Below are 15,822 nucleotides of genomic sequence, written 5' to 3' on the forward strand. Positions count from 1 at the left end.
AACTGAAAAAATAAAAAAAATTTTCTAAGGAAGAGATGCATTGAATCTGATGAACAGGATCATTCTGGTTATTCAGTTCAGTTCAGTTCAGTTCAGTTCAGTCGCTTAGTCGTGTCTGACTCTTTGCGACCCCATGAATCGCAGCACACCAGGCCTCCCTGTCCATCACCAACTCCCAGAGTTCACTCAGACTCACGTCCATCAAGTCGGTGATGCCATCCAGCCATCTCACCCTCTGTCGTCCCCTTCTCCTCCTGCCCCCAATCCCTCCCAGCATCAGCGTCTTTTCCAATGAGTCAACTCTTCACATGAGGTGGCCAAAGTACTGGGGTTTCAGCTTCAGCATCAGTCCTTCCAAAGAAATCCCAGGGCTGATCTCCTTCAGAATGGACTGGTTGGATCTCCTTGCAGTCCAAGGGACTCACAAGAGTCTTCTCCAACACCACAGTTCAAAAGGATCAATTCTTCGGCGCTCAGCTTTCTTCACAGTCCAACTCTCACATCCATACATGACCACAGGAAAAACCATAGCCTTGACTAGATGGATCTTTGTTGGCAAAGTAATGTCTCTGCTTTTCAATATGCTATTGAGGTTGGTCATAACTTTTCTTCCAAGGAGTAAGCATCTTTTAATTTCATGGCTGCAGTCACCATCTGCAGTGATTTTGGAGCCTAGAAAAATAAAGTCTGACACTGTTTCCACTGTTTCCCCATCTATTTGCCATGAAGTGATGGGACCAGATGCCATGATCTTCATTTTCTGAATGTTGAGTTTTAAGCCAACTTTTTCACTCTCCTCTTTCACTTTTATCAAGACGCTTTTGAGTTCCTCTTCACTTTCTGCCATAAGGGTGGTGTCATCTGCATATCTGAGGTTATTGATATTTCTCCTGGCAATCTTGATTTCAGCTTGTGCTTCTTCCAGCCTGGTTATTAGAGCAGTGTAAGAATAACTGTTAATGCATGTTAAAGTATTGAGAGAGACATGTACTACTGTCTACATTCAAATCCAAGGTCTGTGTTGTTTGCAAAGCCATGGCCCTTAGTTAAGTATGGAACAGTGATAATTCAACAGACTTTTTTTCACAGTCTCCATTAAATATTATTTATGATTCTCTCACTTGTAGGGTAATCAATTCAAAATATAGATTTCAGGACCCTTCTCCTACCCACTGAACCAGAATTTCTGGGAGTGGAACCAAAACATATGTATTCCCAAGAAGTGATTCTTCTGACCACCAAAATTCAAGAACCAGTGTTCCAAACCATTGGGGATATTCTGGAACTCTATGACCAAATAGTCCATAACAACATAGGAATACCTCTGAGATTTACTGCAGGGGTAGTCAGGAATGCTAGATGCTAGATTCTCTGCAAAGGACAGTCTAGCATGGCCAAGAATTGTCTCCCATCTTCATGACCTTCCTATGTTTCATGAAAAATTTACATTCATATACATGAAAAGTCTAATTATAATACAAGCCTAGATCAAAATTCCATTTTACATATGAACTTCCCAGTAATGCAATTATAGTTGTTCCTCAGTATCCAAAAGTGATTGGTTCTAGGACCCTTCTCCCCCTATCAAATATTCTCAGATGCCCAAGTCCCTTACATAAAATGGCATAGTATTTGCATAAAACCTATAGCAATCCTCCCTATATACTTTAAATCATCTCTAAATTACTAATAATACTCAATACAATGGAAATGCCATGCAAATAATTGCTAGTGCACAGCATATTCAAGTTTTGCTTTTTTGAGCTTTCTGAAATATTTTCTCTAAATTATTTTCAAATTTTTTCAAATTGGTTGAAACTGTAGATATGGAACCCATGGATACAGAGGGCTGATTGTACTGTATAAATCAAGAGATGATTATTTTATGAGAAAAATTTTTTAAAAGTTGAAAAATTGCAACTGTGACAGCCTACTAATACAACACATCAGTATCAGGCTGCATTTGTAGCCTGTGATTCTATGTATAAGTACAAACATTTAAAATCTTCATTATGGTCTTTTAATGTACTCGTGCCCAAATATTTACATATCAAAGTCAATATTATTTTTCATCAATGGCTTCCTATTTTGCCTTGATATTGCTATTATGGCATTATTTTTGTTTGAAAACATACATGTAAGGTAGATTATACGTAAGACTTTCATTTTGGGGTAGTAAAGGGGATGTTACAAATATTTGCTATAAAACAGTGAACACTGATCTCGTTGGGCAGAAAGGCATTACTCTTGACACTAAAGAACATGGCTTAAACATTTTAAATCTTGTGGAAAGAAAAAAAAGACACGTCATTAAACTGAATAGATATACTTATAACAAAGTTTTATAAGATGATTCATTGTAGGCTCAGAAGAGCTATCCAAATGTAAGGCATACGCTATCAGTTCAGTTCAGTTGCTCAGTCATGTCCGACTCTTTGCAATCCCATGAATCGCAGCACGCCAGGCCTCCCTGTCCATCCATCACCAACACCACACACTAAAGCCCAGACGTGGTAGCATGTTCAATAACCACATCAGGGTGGAGAAACAAAGGTGATGATCTCTAGACAAGATAATTCATTCAACAAATATTGAACATCTGCTATGTGACAGCCATCTGAAATAAGAGGCCCTGCTTTCAAGGATTTTATTGGATAAGGCAATGGCAACCCATTTCAGTACTCTTGCCTGGAAAATCTCATGGATGGCAGAGCCTGGTAGGCTGCAGTCCATGGGGCCGCTAAGAGTCGGACATGACCGAGTGACTTCACTGTTGCTTTTCACTTTCACGCGTTGGAAAAGGAAATGGCAACCCACTCCAGTGTTCTTGGCTTGAGAATCCCAGGGACAGGGGAGCCTGGTGGGCTGCCATCTATGGGGTCGCACAGAGTCGGTCACGACTGAAGTGACTTAGCAGCAGCAGCAGCAGCAGCTTTCAAGGATTTTATAGTTTAGTAAGGGAGCCATCGGAGAAGGCAATGGCACCCCACTCCAGTACTCTTGCCTGGAAAATCTATGGACAGAGGAGCCTGGTAGGCTGCAGTCCATGGGGTCGCTAAGAGTCGGGAAGACTGAGCGACTTCACTTTCGCTTTTCACTTTCATGCATTGGAGAAGGAAATGGCAACTCACTCCAGTGTTCTTGCCTGGAGAATCCCAGGGACGGGGAAGCCTGGTGGGCTGCCGTCTCTGGGGTCGCACAGAGTCGAACACGACTGAAGCAACTTAGCAGCAGCAGCAGCAGCAAGGGAGCCAGGCCAGGTGGCGCTAGTGGTGAAGAACCACCCTGCCAATGCAAGAGACAGAAGAGATGCGGGTTGGATCCCAGGGTAGGGGAAGATCCCCTGAAAAAGGGCATGGCAACCCACTCCAGTATTCTTGCCTAGAGAATCCCATAGACAGGAGCCTGGCGGGCTACGGTCCACATGGCCACAAAGAGTCAGTTACGACTGAAGTGACTTAGCCCACACGCATGGGAGCCAGGCACAGGACCTGTACTTCGGTGCGGTAAAATGAATGGTAGATGATTTGCTGGCTACTATGTTGCCCAGAGTAGAAACAGCCCATCTGACCAGAGGAATCTGTAATGGCTTCCTGTGTAGGTCTTAAAGGATGAGGAGAAATGAACCAAGAGAAGTGAAGGGTTGGGGGTGGGGGCAGGAATGAACCAAGTGAAGAAGTGGGGGGAAGAAAGAACCAAGTGAAGAAAGGCGGAGGGCGGCGGGGCGGGGGGAGATAGAAACTGGGAGATAGCGGCCCTTACTTTAAGTGTTGGCTGGAATAAACAGTAATTTCTTTTGGCAACCTTCAGTTTCCTTAAGTTGAAAACCTATGGGAGCTGAAGTTGTCATCTTAGGGTTGCGGCCTTGAGCTATCAGAAACTTTGCTAGAGTTTACTCAAGTCTCTTAGCAAGAGAGAGTTGACAACATTACTTGTGCTGAGAACCTTCAGTTGTTAAAGGTCAAGGATGAGGCCGAGTTGACAAGAGGGCTCAAAGGAGCCTGACAAGAGTTTGGTCAAGGAGAAAGTCTGTCACTCATCCCCAGATCAAGATATGGGATGTTTCCAGCAACTCAGAAGGCTCCTTCAGGGCCACTTCTCATCAATTTCTACCCTCAAAGACACCTAGTATTTTGCCCTCTATTACAATAATTATTTTTTATCTGTTTTTGAACTTGATATAGATGGATTCATATAGTATATACTCTATTGTATGTGACTTTTTCACTTATAAGACTCACCCATATTATGTGGCAATAGTATATTATTTTTCATAATTGGGGATAAATCTGTTATGAATATATTACAGTTTATCCATTCTGCTGCTGATAAATATTTGAGTTGTTTTCCTATTGTTGGATAATACAAATAAAGGTGACTTAAATATTCTTATCTGTCTTTTGGTAGGTACAGACATTTATTTCTGTTTGGAATACATCCAAGATTAATACTGCTGGATCATTAAGTATTTGAAAAAGTTGACTTAAAACTCAACATTCAGAAAACTAAGATCATGGCATCTGGTCCCATCACTTCATGGCAAATAGATGGGCAAACAGTGAAATAGTGGCAGATTTTATTTTTTGGGGTTCCAAAACCACTGCAGATGGTGACTGCAGCCATGAAAGTAAAAGACACTTTCTCCTTGAAAGAAAAGCTATGACCAACCTAGATAGAATATTAAAAAGCAGAAATATTACTTTGCTAACAAAGATCCATTTAGCCAAAGCCATGATTTTTCCAGCAGTCATGTATAGATGTGAGTTGGACTATAAAGAAAGCTGAGCACCGAAGAGTTGATGCTTTTGAACTGTGGCGTTGGAGAAGACTCTTCAGAGTCCCTTGGACTGCAAGGAGATCCCACCGGTCCATCCTAAAGGAAATCGGTCCTGAATGTTCACAGGAAGGACTAATGCAATACGCTGGCCACTTGATGTGAGGAACTGACTCATTAGAAAAGACTCTGATGCTGGGAAAGATTGAAGGCAGGAGGAGAATGGGACAACAGAGCATTAGATGGTTGGATGGCATCATCGACTCGATGGACGGTAAGTCTGAGCAAGCTCCGGGAGTTGGTCATGGACAGGGAAGCCTGGCGTGCTGCAGTCCATAGGGTCACAAACAGTTGGACATGACTGAGTGACTGAACTACTGCCAATTTTCCCAGGTTGTTGTACAAATTTATATTTGAACAAAAAATTGTATGAGAATCCCATTTGTTCTGTCTCCCCACCAACACTTGGTATTGTCCTTTTAATTTTAGTCATTCTGATAATGATGGCTCTAAGATTAATGAATGGCCTTAAAGCACAAGAGTGGTGTGGTCTGATGTGCATTTGTCCAGAGGATTCAAGCAGCAATGGGTTTGAATATGACTGAAAGGCTTTCAAATGGGACCAAGATATAGACAGGCAAATAGAGATTTCAGTAGTTCAGGTGAGATATGATGAAGATTTGAACAGAACAATGTCAGTTAAGATGGAAAAACAATGGATTCATATTGGACTGGTAAAATCAGCAGGACTTGATGATCCTACATTGTGGGTTACGTGGAGGACAGTTAGAGAGTCAAAGATGGCTCCTAACTTTCTAACTTGTGTCTGGGTAGATGGTAGTACAAAAAATATGGGAGTAAGGGTAAACTTCAAGAGAAGATGTTGTGTTGATTGAATCCCAGATGTCTCTGAGTCTCCTAATAAACAATCAGATATACAGGCCTGAAACCCATGAAAAAAATCTAGGCTGTATATATGGTCCTGGTACAATAGGTAACATCATGGGAATGGGTGACGCTCCCAGGGAGTATGTATGTATGTGTGAGCTCAGAGGTACTTGGCATCCCTCCTTTATATTTCCATTCAGATTTAAATTTTCCTGGTTCTTTGTCTTCTTTTTCAGAAAGAAACCCATTGATATACCTGGGTTAACAACCACATATGAAATACTGTGTACTACTCTGACATTACATTTATGACCACAGATTTCAACTGGTCATTTAGTATAGCCAGACACATATAATGTTCCACTTTCACACTGCATTTTAAACTTCTCCTCTTCCTTGTCGCCCTCCACTCTCAGCTGAACATAACCTCATACCTTACACAAGACTAAAAAAAAAAAAAAAAGGAATGCGACTGACTACTTCATCTCCATACCATCAGGTCTACCAGGTTCTGCCTTCCTTCCTGTTACCACAGAGGAAGTGTCTGCATTCCAATCTGTGGCCAACCCTATAACCTGTGCTCTAGGTTTCACCCTTTCTCCCATCCTCATGCCTCCCTTCCTCTCAATCACTGCCAATTTCTCCTTCACTAGTGAGTCAGTCTCATCTTTTACAAACATGATTTAATTGCACCCTCTCTAAACAAAACAAGAGTTCAGTACCAGAGACTGATAGTCATTACTCTTGTTCAATATCTTCCCTACTTCCAGGGCACATAGCTAAATTCCATTTCTCAAATTATATTTCTCAGCCCCCTTGTGGAGGCCATATGGAAAGTAGACAAGAAGTAATGTATTCCACTTTCAGGTCTGGCCCATAAAAACCTCCCATTTGTGATTCTCTACCCTCTCTCCTTTTCCAAGGTGATTTTGAAAGCCACATGTTGGTGCTACAAGATAAAAGGAATTTAGGCTCCTGGATTACTTCCAGAAGAAAGCCACTCAATTTATAATGGACTGTGACTCAGCGATAAATAACCTTTGGTTAACTTTTGACAGGGAGGTGGGAGTTATAGCTCTTAGCCTAATACAACCCCACATCCCCCTCCAGCTAGTGCTCCATTTCTGTTTTCATTAACAGCCTTCAAAGCATTCTATATACTCATCGTTTCCATCATTTCTCTTCTCAACGTCCTCCATTTCAGCTTTCATTCCCACCATTCCACAGACATGGTTCTCATCAAGGTCATTAATGACCTTCATGTTGCCAAAGGCAATCATTTCTTTATTTTCATCTTTTGCAGTCTCAGCATTATTTAACACAGCTGACCACTTCCATTCTTTTTGAAGCAGTCTCTTAGTCTTCCTCCTAATTCACTGGCAGTGGCTTCTTTTCTACTCACCTTTTTGGGCTCTTTTTCATTTTTTTTTTTTCCCTCTATGTTCTTTCTTTCTCTCTTTTTAGTGAAGTGTTGCTGACTTACACACCTTATTTCTAACTCTGACCTCTCCCCTTAGACTAGTTCTACATATATCCAAATACCTACTCCAGATGTCTAATAGGTATCTGTAACTTAACACGTCTAAAACACAACTCCTGGTTTTCCCTTTTAGAGCTTTTTCTCACCAGCCTCCTTTTTTTCTGGTTTTTCAGACCAAAAATGTGAGTTCTCTTTTATTCCTTTTTCTTCCCTTCCACTTGCATCCAATCCATCAGCAAGTCCTTTAGGCTTTTACTGAATATTCACCCAAATCTTACTGAATATGACCCCTTTTCACCATCTCCTCTGCTGAAACACTAATCCAAACCACTTTTACTTCTCCTGTAGACTATTGCAATAGCCTCTCTGCTGCTCTACCTTCACTCTTGCCCCTGGTTATACTACAGTGCCCCTAACAGTTTAAAACATCCTCCAGAGTAAACCTCTCAAAACGTAATCATAAATCAACCTTGTGCTTAAAACTCTCCATATGTTCCTCTGTGCAGCTGGAATAAAATTCATCCTCCTTACCATGACCCTGCTTATCTCTTCAGCCTCGTTCAGTTTGGTCTGGTCCCACTGGCCTCTAAGTCCCTCAAATTAATGCTTTCCTGTTCCAAGGACTTCATACTTGGTTTCACCAACTGGAAGGCCCTTTCCCTGAATCTTTCTGTGGATGTCTCTTGTTCCTCAGGACTTGGCTCAAATGGCACCTCTTCAGAGCATGCCTCTCCCTCTCAGTCACTTTCTATCCATTACCTTATTTTCTTTACAGCAATAAAGAAATAAAATAGTTTAATTATAGTATTTGAGATGATCTTACATGTTAAAATGCTTGATGTCTTTCATGTGAAATATAGCTGCATGAAGGCAGAGATTTTTGTCTTTATCTTTTTTTAACTGAGGAATAGTTGATTATCTTGTTATTAGTGTTTGTGCCACAATCTAAAGAGCACCTGGCACAGAGTAGATATTTGCTGGACTGAATAAATAGTATCAACAACTGCAAGCCCTTGAAGAAAAATACCACGTGCTGGTCATTGGGCTTCCCTGGTGGCTCAGTGATAAGAATCTGCCTGCCACTGCAGGAGATGCAGGCTCAATCCCTAGGTCGGGAAGTTCCCCTGAAGAAAGAAATGGCAGCCCATTCCAGTATTCTTGTCTAGGAAATCCCATGGACAGAGGAACCTGGCAGGCTACATATAGTCCGTGAGGTGCAAAAGAGCCGGACACCACTTAGGAACTAAAAAACAATTCATTATAATCCCCCCCAACTAGCTACCAATCATCTTTACAGTAATACACTATTTTTTCCCAGGATAAGTCCTAACAAAAATAAAACTACTATTCACATTTATTGTTGTTTTTAGTCCATCCATTACCTTGTCTTGTAATCTTCCTTTTTTTCTAATTAAATTTATCCCACACAAGTGAAATAGTTTCACTTTTCAGATGTGGGCTGGATCTTTGATAAAAGGGTTCAGCAAGTTTTTAAAAAATATTTATTTATTTGGTTGCACTGGGTCTTAGTTGCAGCACATGAATTGTGACATGTGGGATCCAGTTCCCTGACCAGGGATGGAACTTGGGCCCCCTGCAAAGGGGGAGCGCAGAGTCATAGTTACAGGACCACCAGAGAAGTCCTAGCAAGTTTTTAAAATAGTGAAAGGGTTTTCAAAAAAGCCTTTTAAGGGTGAGATAATATAAACCTATGGCTTACTCATGTGACAAATACAAATAGCTCTGGAAATAAATACAAACATGCGTTCCTATTAGTGAGGAGGTTTAAATAAGTTAAGTCTTTGGAAAATAAAAATAAAACGAATTCAAAATTGTGTAGTTACTAAATCTCCTGAGATCTAGCTTGTGATTTCACAGATGGGAGTGGTTTTAGAACTCTGGGGTCCTGTACCTGGGAGAGATTTTCTGTCTGGCTCCGAACTCTCTGCAGTCCATTGGGTCGCTAAGAGTCGGACACGACTGAGTGACTTCACTTTTACTTTTCACTTTCATGCACTGGAGAAGGAAATGGCAACCCACTCCAGTGTTCTTGCCTGGAGAATCCCAGGGACAGCGGAGACTGGTGGGCTGCCGTCTATGGGGTTGCACAGGGTCCGACACGACTGAAGCGACTTAGCAGCCGAACTCTCTGTAAGCAAACATTATTGTGTTCTATTAAGAAGCACCTAAAATCAATCAGTTTCTGGAGGTGAAATATAAGAAAATACATGCAAAATATTTTCCATTCCTATTTGTCTTTCATCCTCCTAATGGATTCTTAAACGTTTATGTTTAGTTCATTCACATAGCCCTGACATTTGTGGTGGTACGGGTAAATACAAGTCTAAAATGATTACACTGAAAAATCTGCCTAGTGCCAAAAAGAACAGGAAACATTTTCCCCTCTCTTTTTATTTAGCAATGCTTTTAGAAAAAAAGGAAACTGTAAACGAATTCTGTACACCTTTAAAAAAGCCAAATAAGCTTCTTGCCGGTTTTGCACCCCCTTAAGATCTTTCTTGGGGGCCTTGGAGCTATCCCTTTGAAATCTGAACATCAAGGAAGGTGGGGCCCCAGCTACCTATCTCTGGGAGTTTTAGCTCCAAGATGTAATTCCTATTATTTTCCCTTGGGAGAAAGACAACAGGTATTGTAACTGATTGCCTCTATCTGATGATATAAACGAGTGAGATTTCCTTTTTCTCTTTGCGGTCTCTTAAGTGCATCACAATATGGTTTAAGGCTTATGCTAATCATAAAACTGTTTCATTGTTTTCTATATTTTGTGGAAACGATGCTTTGCGGGGGGAGGTGACAGGAGAGTTTATTTTTAATTATTTCCCAACTGGGGCCTCCAGTTTGGGCATTTGTATGGCTGATAGCTCCCATTGCCCCTCTATAGTTATTTTAAACGGTAAAGGAAAATGGAAAGAGCACGGAGTTCTGGAGTCCGAAACCTTGAGTTTAAACTGTTCTTTTTTACTAGCATTCTGATGTACAGGCAAGTTACTTCTCTGAACCCTGATTGCCTCATCTATAAAATGAGGATAATAATACATTATAAATGAGGTAACTAAACTGACACATACAAAATTCTTTACACAGGAAGGAAGCAAAAGTTATCCTAGATTCCGATGCTACACGTTCGTCCTCCTTTCCTCGTGAGTCTGTCAAATCCCAATGGGGTGTCCACTTCATTAACTTGGAGCACTGAGTAACGAGGAAACGAACTCACAATGCGGACCTTAAGAGTTTGAAAAGTTTTTTAGTTTGTCAAGTACGTTAACAGAGCCCTCACAAATGAGATGTTGCAAAGGGATATCGGACTGCGGGGGTCCCCGTATGCAAATACCTGAATTACAGGCTCTCCGAGGCCGCGGCAGCTTCCGCACTTCCCCTCGAGGGCGCTCCGGGACGCCGGCGCTGCGCCGCCCGCCGGTCCGGGGGCGGAGATTTGCATGTGCGACAGAGGGAAGAGGGGGAACCACCCAACGAAAACCCCGGCCGTCGTTCCCCCTAACCTGGGAGGGCTGGCCCCACTTCGCCGCCCGGCCCGCCCCCAAGTGCTCGCGGGCGGGCGGCCGGCCGGCCCTTCTCGACGTCACCGCACCCTCCCACCCCCTCCTGAACTTTAAGCCACGCGCCCAAGAACATCCTGGAGGAGGGGGATTTCTCGGGGGCCGGCGGCTTTCGCACGCTCGGGGCCGTCACTCCCCGGCTCCCAGCGTTCCCTACACTCCCGGAGAGCCAGCTTCCCCAACCGGTTCCCGAGCCCACCCGGGCTTCAGGAGAGGGGTGGGTGGGCGGGGCATGGGCGGGACGGGGCCCGGCTGCGGCGGTGGGCGGACGCACGCGCGCAGGTCGCAGGACGCTCCGCCCCCGCCCCCGCCCCGGGGTAGCGGAGGTGAGGGCTCCTACGTCAGTCTCTGGAAGTCCCCCTCCCGCCGGGCTGTCCGCCTCTCTGGCAGACCTGCTCTCCGCTGTTCCTGCGCTCCGCCTCCTGGCTTCTGCCACCTGGACGGGCGACGCCGGGTGACCGGAGCGCGAGGATTAAGCGGGTGGGAAGGTGTGAGCCGCAAACCCAGAGGAGGGCGGAAAGGAGGAGGAGGAGGCCCCGGGGGTGGTCAGGGGGACTGGGGATCCCGCCAGCAGAGGTCCCTGGGCGGCCCGACTGACTGACGGGCTGAGTGACTGTAGCTGCCTCCGGTCCGGACGCTCGGAGCGGGGCGGCACGGTGAGCGCAGCCATGGCCTCAGGTGAGTGTTCCCGGGCGTGGGCAGGGTCCCGGACGGCGGGGAGGGAAGGAGTGCGTCCGAGGGTCTAACTGCTCAGGGTTTCGGGGGCCCAGTTTTGGTTATGTCTCATTCTGTTTTTAAAATCGCCTCTGGCAAGTTTGTCAGCCTTTTAAAAGTGACCTGGTTCAGGGTTTGCGTGCGAAATCTAAGTCACGCTCTGTAATTTGATGCCATTGTAATAGCCGGAACCGTAGACCTTCCAAAAGACTTGGGTTTGGGATTAAGGAAGTAATAAGAATCTAAATAAAGGAGGACGAAAGAGTTCCCGTATTTTTAAATTGATTTAAGTTGAAATGGTGGGTTTTCGTTTTAGAATAGGAATGAGGAACCTTCCGGCCTCAGGAGAGCTCTATCTTTTTTTTAAGTTCAGTTTCATCAGTTGCCAAGAGGTGATCGCAGTTGTGCTGACAGTTGGACAAATGTGACGCGCCTTTAAAAATCACCAGTGGTATTTTAACAGGTCTTAAGTGGAAATGTTGCTTCAACAAGTGGATCATTTTTACTGTAAAGTGCGTACTTTTTAATTTATGGAGCAGAAATCGAGTTTTGTTTTCTTTTGTTGGAAGGAAGGGGAAAAGAGGATTTTTAGGATCCCCGTGCTTTAAAATAACGGGTGAGAATGAAAACTGTCACTTACATGAATACATATTTATAGTCAGTAAATGCGGGGATCTCTTGCTTTACCTAGAAACTGCTTAAAGGATGCGGGAGGGAGCCTCCCATCCAGCCGTGGTTAGGTTTGCCTGCAACCTAAGGGTTACTATATCAAGTAGACTGCTTTGGAGCGGGACCTTCACTGGAGTCTGTCACGGTTCTTGGAGGCACCTTCCCCGCAGAGGGAGCAAGCGTGAGCAGAGGCAGGGAGGCCTAAAAATGTGGATTAACGCTGTGCCAGAGGCTGAAGACAATAACAGGAGGCTGAAGAAGGAGGCTTGTTTATATTTGACCTGCATCCTCCCAACACCCTGATTCAGTGACCCACAGTAGAGGACTGATGACTACCAGAGAAGAGGAAGTAGAAAGCATAAAGGACTTTTTTTTTTAAAGGGTTGAGCAGAACAAAGCCATAGCTACTGCTTTAGGCCAAAAAGGAAATTGGGGTGGTTCACATGACATTTGATTTCAGTTTGTCTGTGGTTTTCATGTGAGAATACAAATGTAGTTTATTTCAACTTTCTCTTTAGCCACTTCAGTGACCCTAAACTTTCAGATAATCTTGTAAATTCATAAATTCAGACCATGTTGAGATTAAAAGTGCAAAGATGATTGAAACACTTGGTTAATTTTTTGACTATCAGAAAGATTTTGTATGAAAGTTAAAGAATGGTTAGCATAATAAAGTAAAAAGAAAAATCAGCCTTCTGGTAATTTAACCAAACTTTGTTGATATATGGTGTGAATGTAACACTTGTAATCCATTCAAAAGAGAGAAAAAAGAATTAGCCATTTATGGACTATTGCAAGACCCACATCTTTTAAAAATGTGGTACAATTTAAACTTGTTTAATGACATTTGTTTTTGTCTTATTGTGAGGACTGATTTCCTAAATTGAGGGGGGAAAATTTTAAAGGGTAATTGTCACCCTCCCCTTTTCTGGAATTATATTAAAATGACACTATTTAAAATGTAACAAGTTATTCAAATTGTAATTCAGTTGTTTGAAAACTAAGGAAAAATCTGGGTGTACTTTGCTTAATCATTTGTAAAAACCTTAGAGAAAAAGATTCACAAAATTATAAGCTCCCATCCTGTTTTGAAACAGTAATTTAAGCAAAAGAGTAACTGAAAAAACCTTTTGCTTTGTTAGTTTACCATTGTCTAGTTTATAGTTTGTAGAAAAGAGTATAAAAACCTCAGAAAGTATTTTTATTGATTGATTACCAAGCATTTAAGACTGTTTCTCCATTTCTCACCGGATGTTATATGTAAATAGGTATCTGTAGTTGAATATATGGTCTGTATAATATGACAGTAACATCATAATTTCATAAATAAAATTATATAAGTATTATGAATAACCGGGACTATATGTTTGATTCTAAATTTTGTTCAGTTAAATTGTCATGTTTAGGATTTCACAGCTTGAGTTCTATTAAGCTGTCTTGATTACTTTTTAAAAAAAAATTACACCTTGATTCCAGTCTTTTGACACAATTAATTAGGACAGGGATTAAAAAAAAGTTCTCAGTCCCATCCAAGGTATACATTAGCAGTCATTACTCTTGATATTTATGATTCTAATCTGTTTAAGGTAAATAAAATTAGCTATTTTTTGGTCTGAATTTAAAGCTTCTCCTTATTCCAGTAGAAGGTGCAAATGTTTTGTGTGCTTTGTTTACTAATAAATAGTACTGTCTTTGGTAAAATATGTATTATAATTTAGATAATTTATTTTTATTTACAGTTTAAAAAATTATTATTTTTTAAATTGGAATAGAGTTGATTTATAGTATTGTTTTAGTTTCACGTGTACAGCATAGTGACTGTTTTTTTTTTTTTGCAGATTATATTACATTATATGTTGTTACAAGATACTGGATATAATTCCCTGTGCTGTACAGTAAATCCTTGTGGCTTATCTATTTTATATATAGTGTATTCAGTTTTCTTTAGTATCGTTCTGCTATATCATGTAATAGGAAGTACATGAAGAGATTGTATTTGCAGACCCACTGCTTATCACCTTTGTAGTGTAAATTTCAAGAGAACCTTTTGAGTAAGGAGGAAAAATCAGTGTATGACACAATCTTTGATGATAAAACTGGATGCTGAAATTGATAGGTAAAGAAAATGCTTTTTTTTGTTTTGCATAAAAAACTAAACACATAAACACGAAGGCTGCTTCAGAAGTGTAGTACGTGAAAATGTCAAGATAACAGTGTTATAAAGAAATGAGGGTGATATATGATAGATATAGAGTGAAGGGAATTAGCTAGTGAAAGACTGGGGGGGAAATCAGAGAGTCATAATTAGGAACACCTGGGGTGTGTGTAGTATCTTTCTCAAATGTAATTTGAGGGACTCAGAATTTCCTTTTATTCCATCTTTCCCTCAACTGTTTTCTGCAAATGATTGTGTTTGTAGGCATACGACCCAAATAATTGCACGGAATACACGTATGGTAAAAAACTATTTGTTTGGTTCATATTTAAATGGGCATCCTATAATTTTTATTTTTAAATATGGCAGTCTTAATTGCCCAGATGATTTGGTCCTGCCATATATTTTTAACTTAGTTTCTCTACTTTTTTTCATCCTGGAAGTTATATTTTTTTCAAGACTTATTCGTCCACTCCATACCCCAACAGCAGTGGATTCTCTAGCAGTAGGATCTCTTTGCCAAATTTTTTTACATCTCTTATTTAGTTTATGGTGCATACATCAATCAAGTACTCTTCTGTACATCCCTTATTTGGATTCTTAAAGCCCAGATGAGAGAGTAAATCTGATATATTGGAGTAAACCTGGACTTCAGTCCATGATGGACCTGGGTTAGTTTTTATTCTAGTTCTGCCCCTCTGTGATTTGAAAATGGGTCTAACTATGCAGAGTCTTAATAGGAGCGAATGAGGTAATATATGCCCATAAATATTAGTTTTCTTCTGTAGTGGAGACTCAGAACTCTTCTGTTTTGGGACTCAGAACTCTAAGCAATAGGTGCTACTAGGCACATTTGGCACTTAATATTGTTTAAATAATCTGACAATTATAGAATTTTATGAAACCTTAAGTTTTCATAAAAATAGATTAAATCAGATGCTAGATAGATAATATATCTTTTAAGAATATGTAAGAATTCCCATTTACTTGTAAATATGTTGAAGTGGTTCCGTATGTATTTAAACTAGGGGAGTAGAAGTTGACAGTGATCTTTGGAGGCCATCTCCTTGGTCCACTTAAATGATAGCATTCTGAAGAAAAAAGTAAATAAAAAATTGTTTAGTAAATAAACCACATGTCCTTTTGGTAATTTGACTGATATAACTTACCTACCTATCCTTCGTCTGATTTCTTCTGCACCTTCTGTGTTAGTCTCCTTCTGACCTTATGGGAAGAGGCTTGAGTTTTCTTTGCCCTTTTGTTAATTGGATGTAATGTCATCTATGTAGGAAATGGTCTCTCTAAATTTTTATCATAATTGGGAAGAAGTGGACAAAACTCACCTGTGTCTTGAGGTGAAGAAATAGCAGCATAATTCAGTTGGGTTCCTAGGTTTGAGGAAAGAATAATAGGTCTATTCTTTTTCTCCAAAGTGAGTAGAGGTGATATTTGGAAAAGTATATATTGTTACCTCCATTTGCTCCTTTGAGTCTTAAGCAGTCTATTATCCAGTACTTCAGTACTGGATATGCAGTACTAGAGATGCGGTCTGTAGTCAGTTAAC

The 15,822-nt window shown here is 41.2% G+C and overlaps 1 protein-coding gene across 3 annotated transcripts in view; it reads left to right on the top strand.

Annotated features, from left to right (window-relative positions):
* Positions 1 to 11,068: 11,068 nt before the first annotated feature.
* Positions 11,069 to 15,822, top strand: part of REL (REL proto-oncogene, NF-kB subunit) — a 41,267-nt gene continuing 36,513 nt past the window's right edge. For 2 of the 3 annotated variants that reach the window (XM_061432478.1, XM_061432480.1), the window contains exon 1: positions 11,407 to 14,219. In XM_061432478.1, the coding sequence (XP_061288462.1) occupies positions 14,204 to 14,219 (16 nt within the window). In that variant the 5' untranslated portion in view covers positions 11,407 to 14,203. The other variant, XM_061432479.1, reaches the window with a different exon arrangement.

This window comes from Bos javanicus, chromosome 11 (assembly GCF_032452875.1).
Source record: "Bos javanicus breed banteng chromosome 11, ARS-OSU_banteng_1.0, whole genome shotgun sequence".
NCBI classification, from domain to species: Eukaryota; Metazoa; Chordata; class Mammalia; order Artiodactyla; family Bovidae; genus Bos; species Bos javanicus.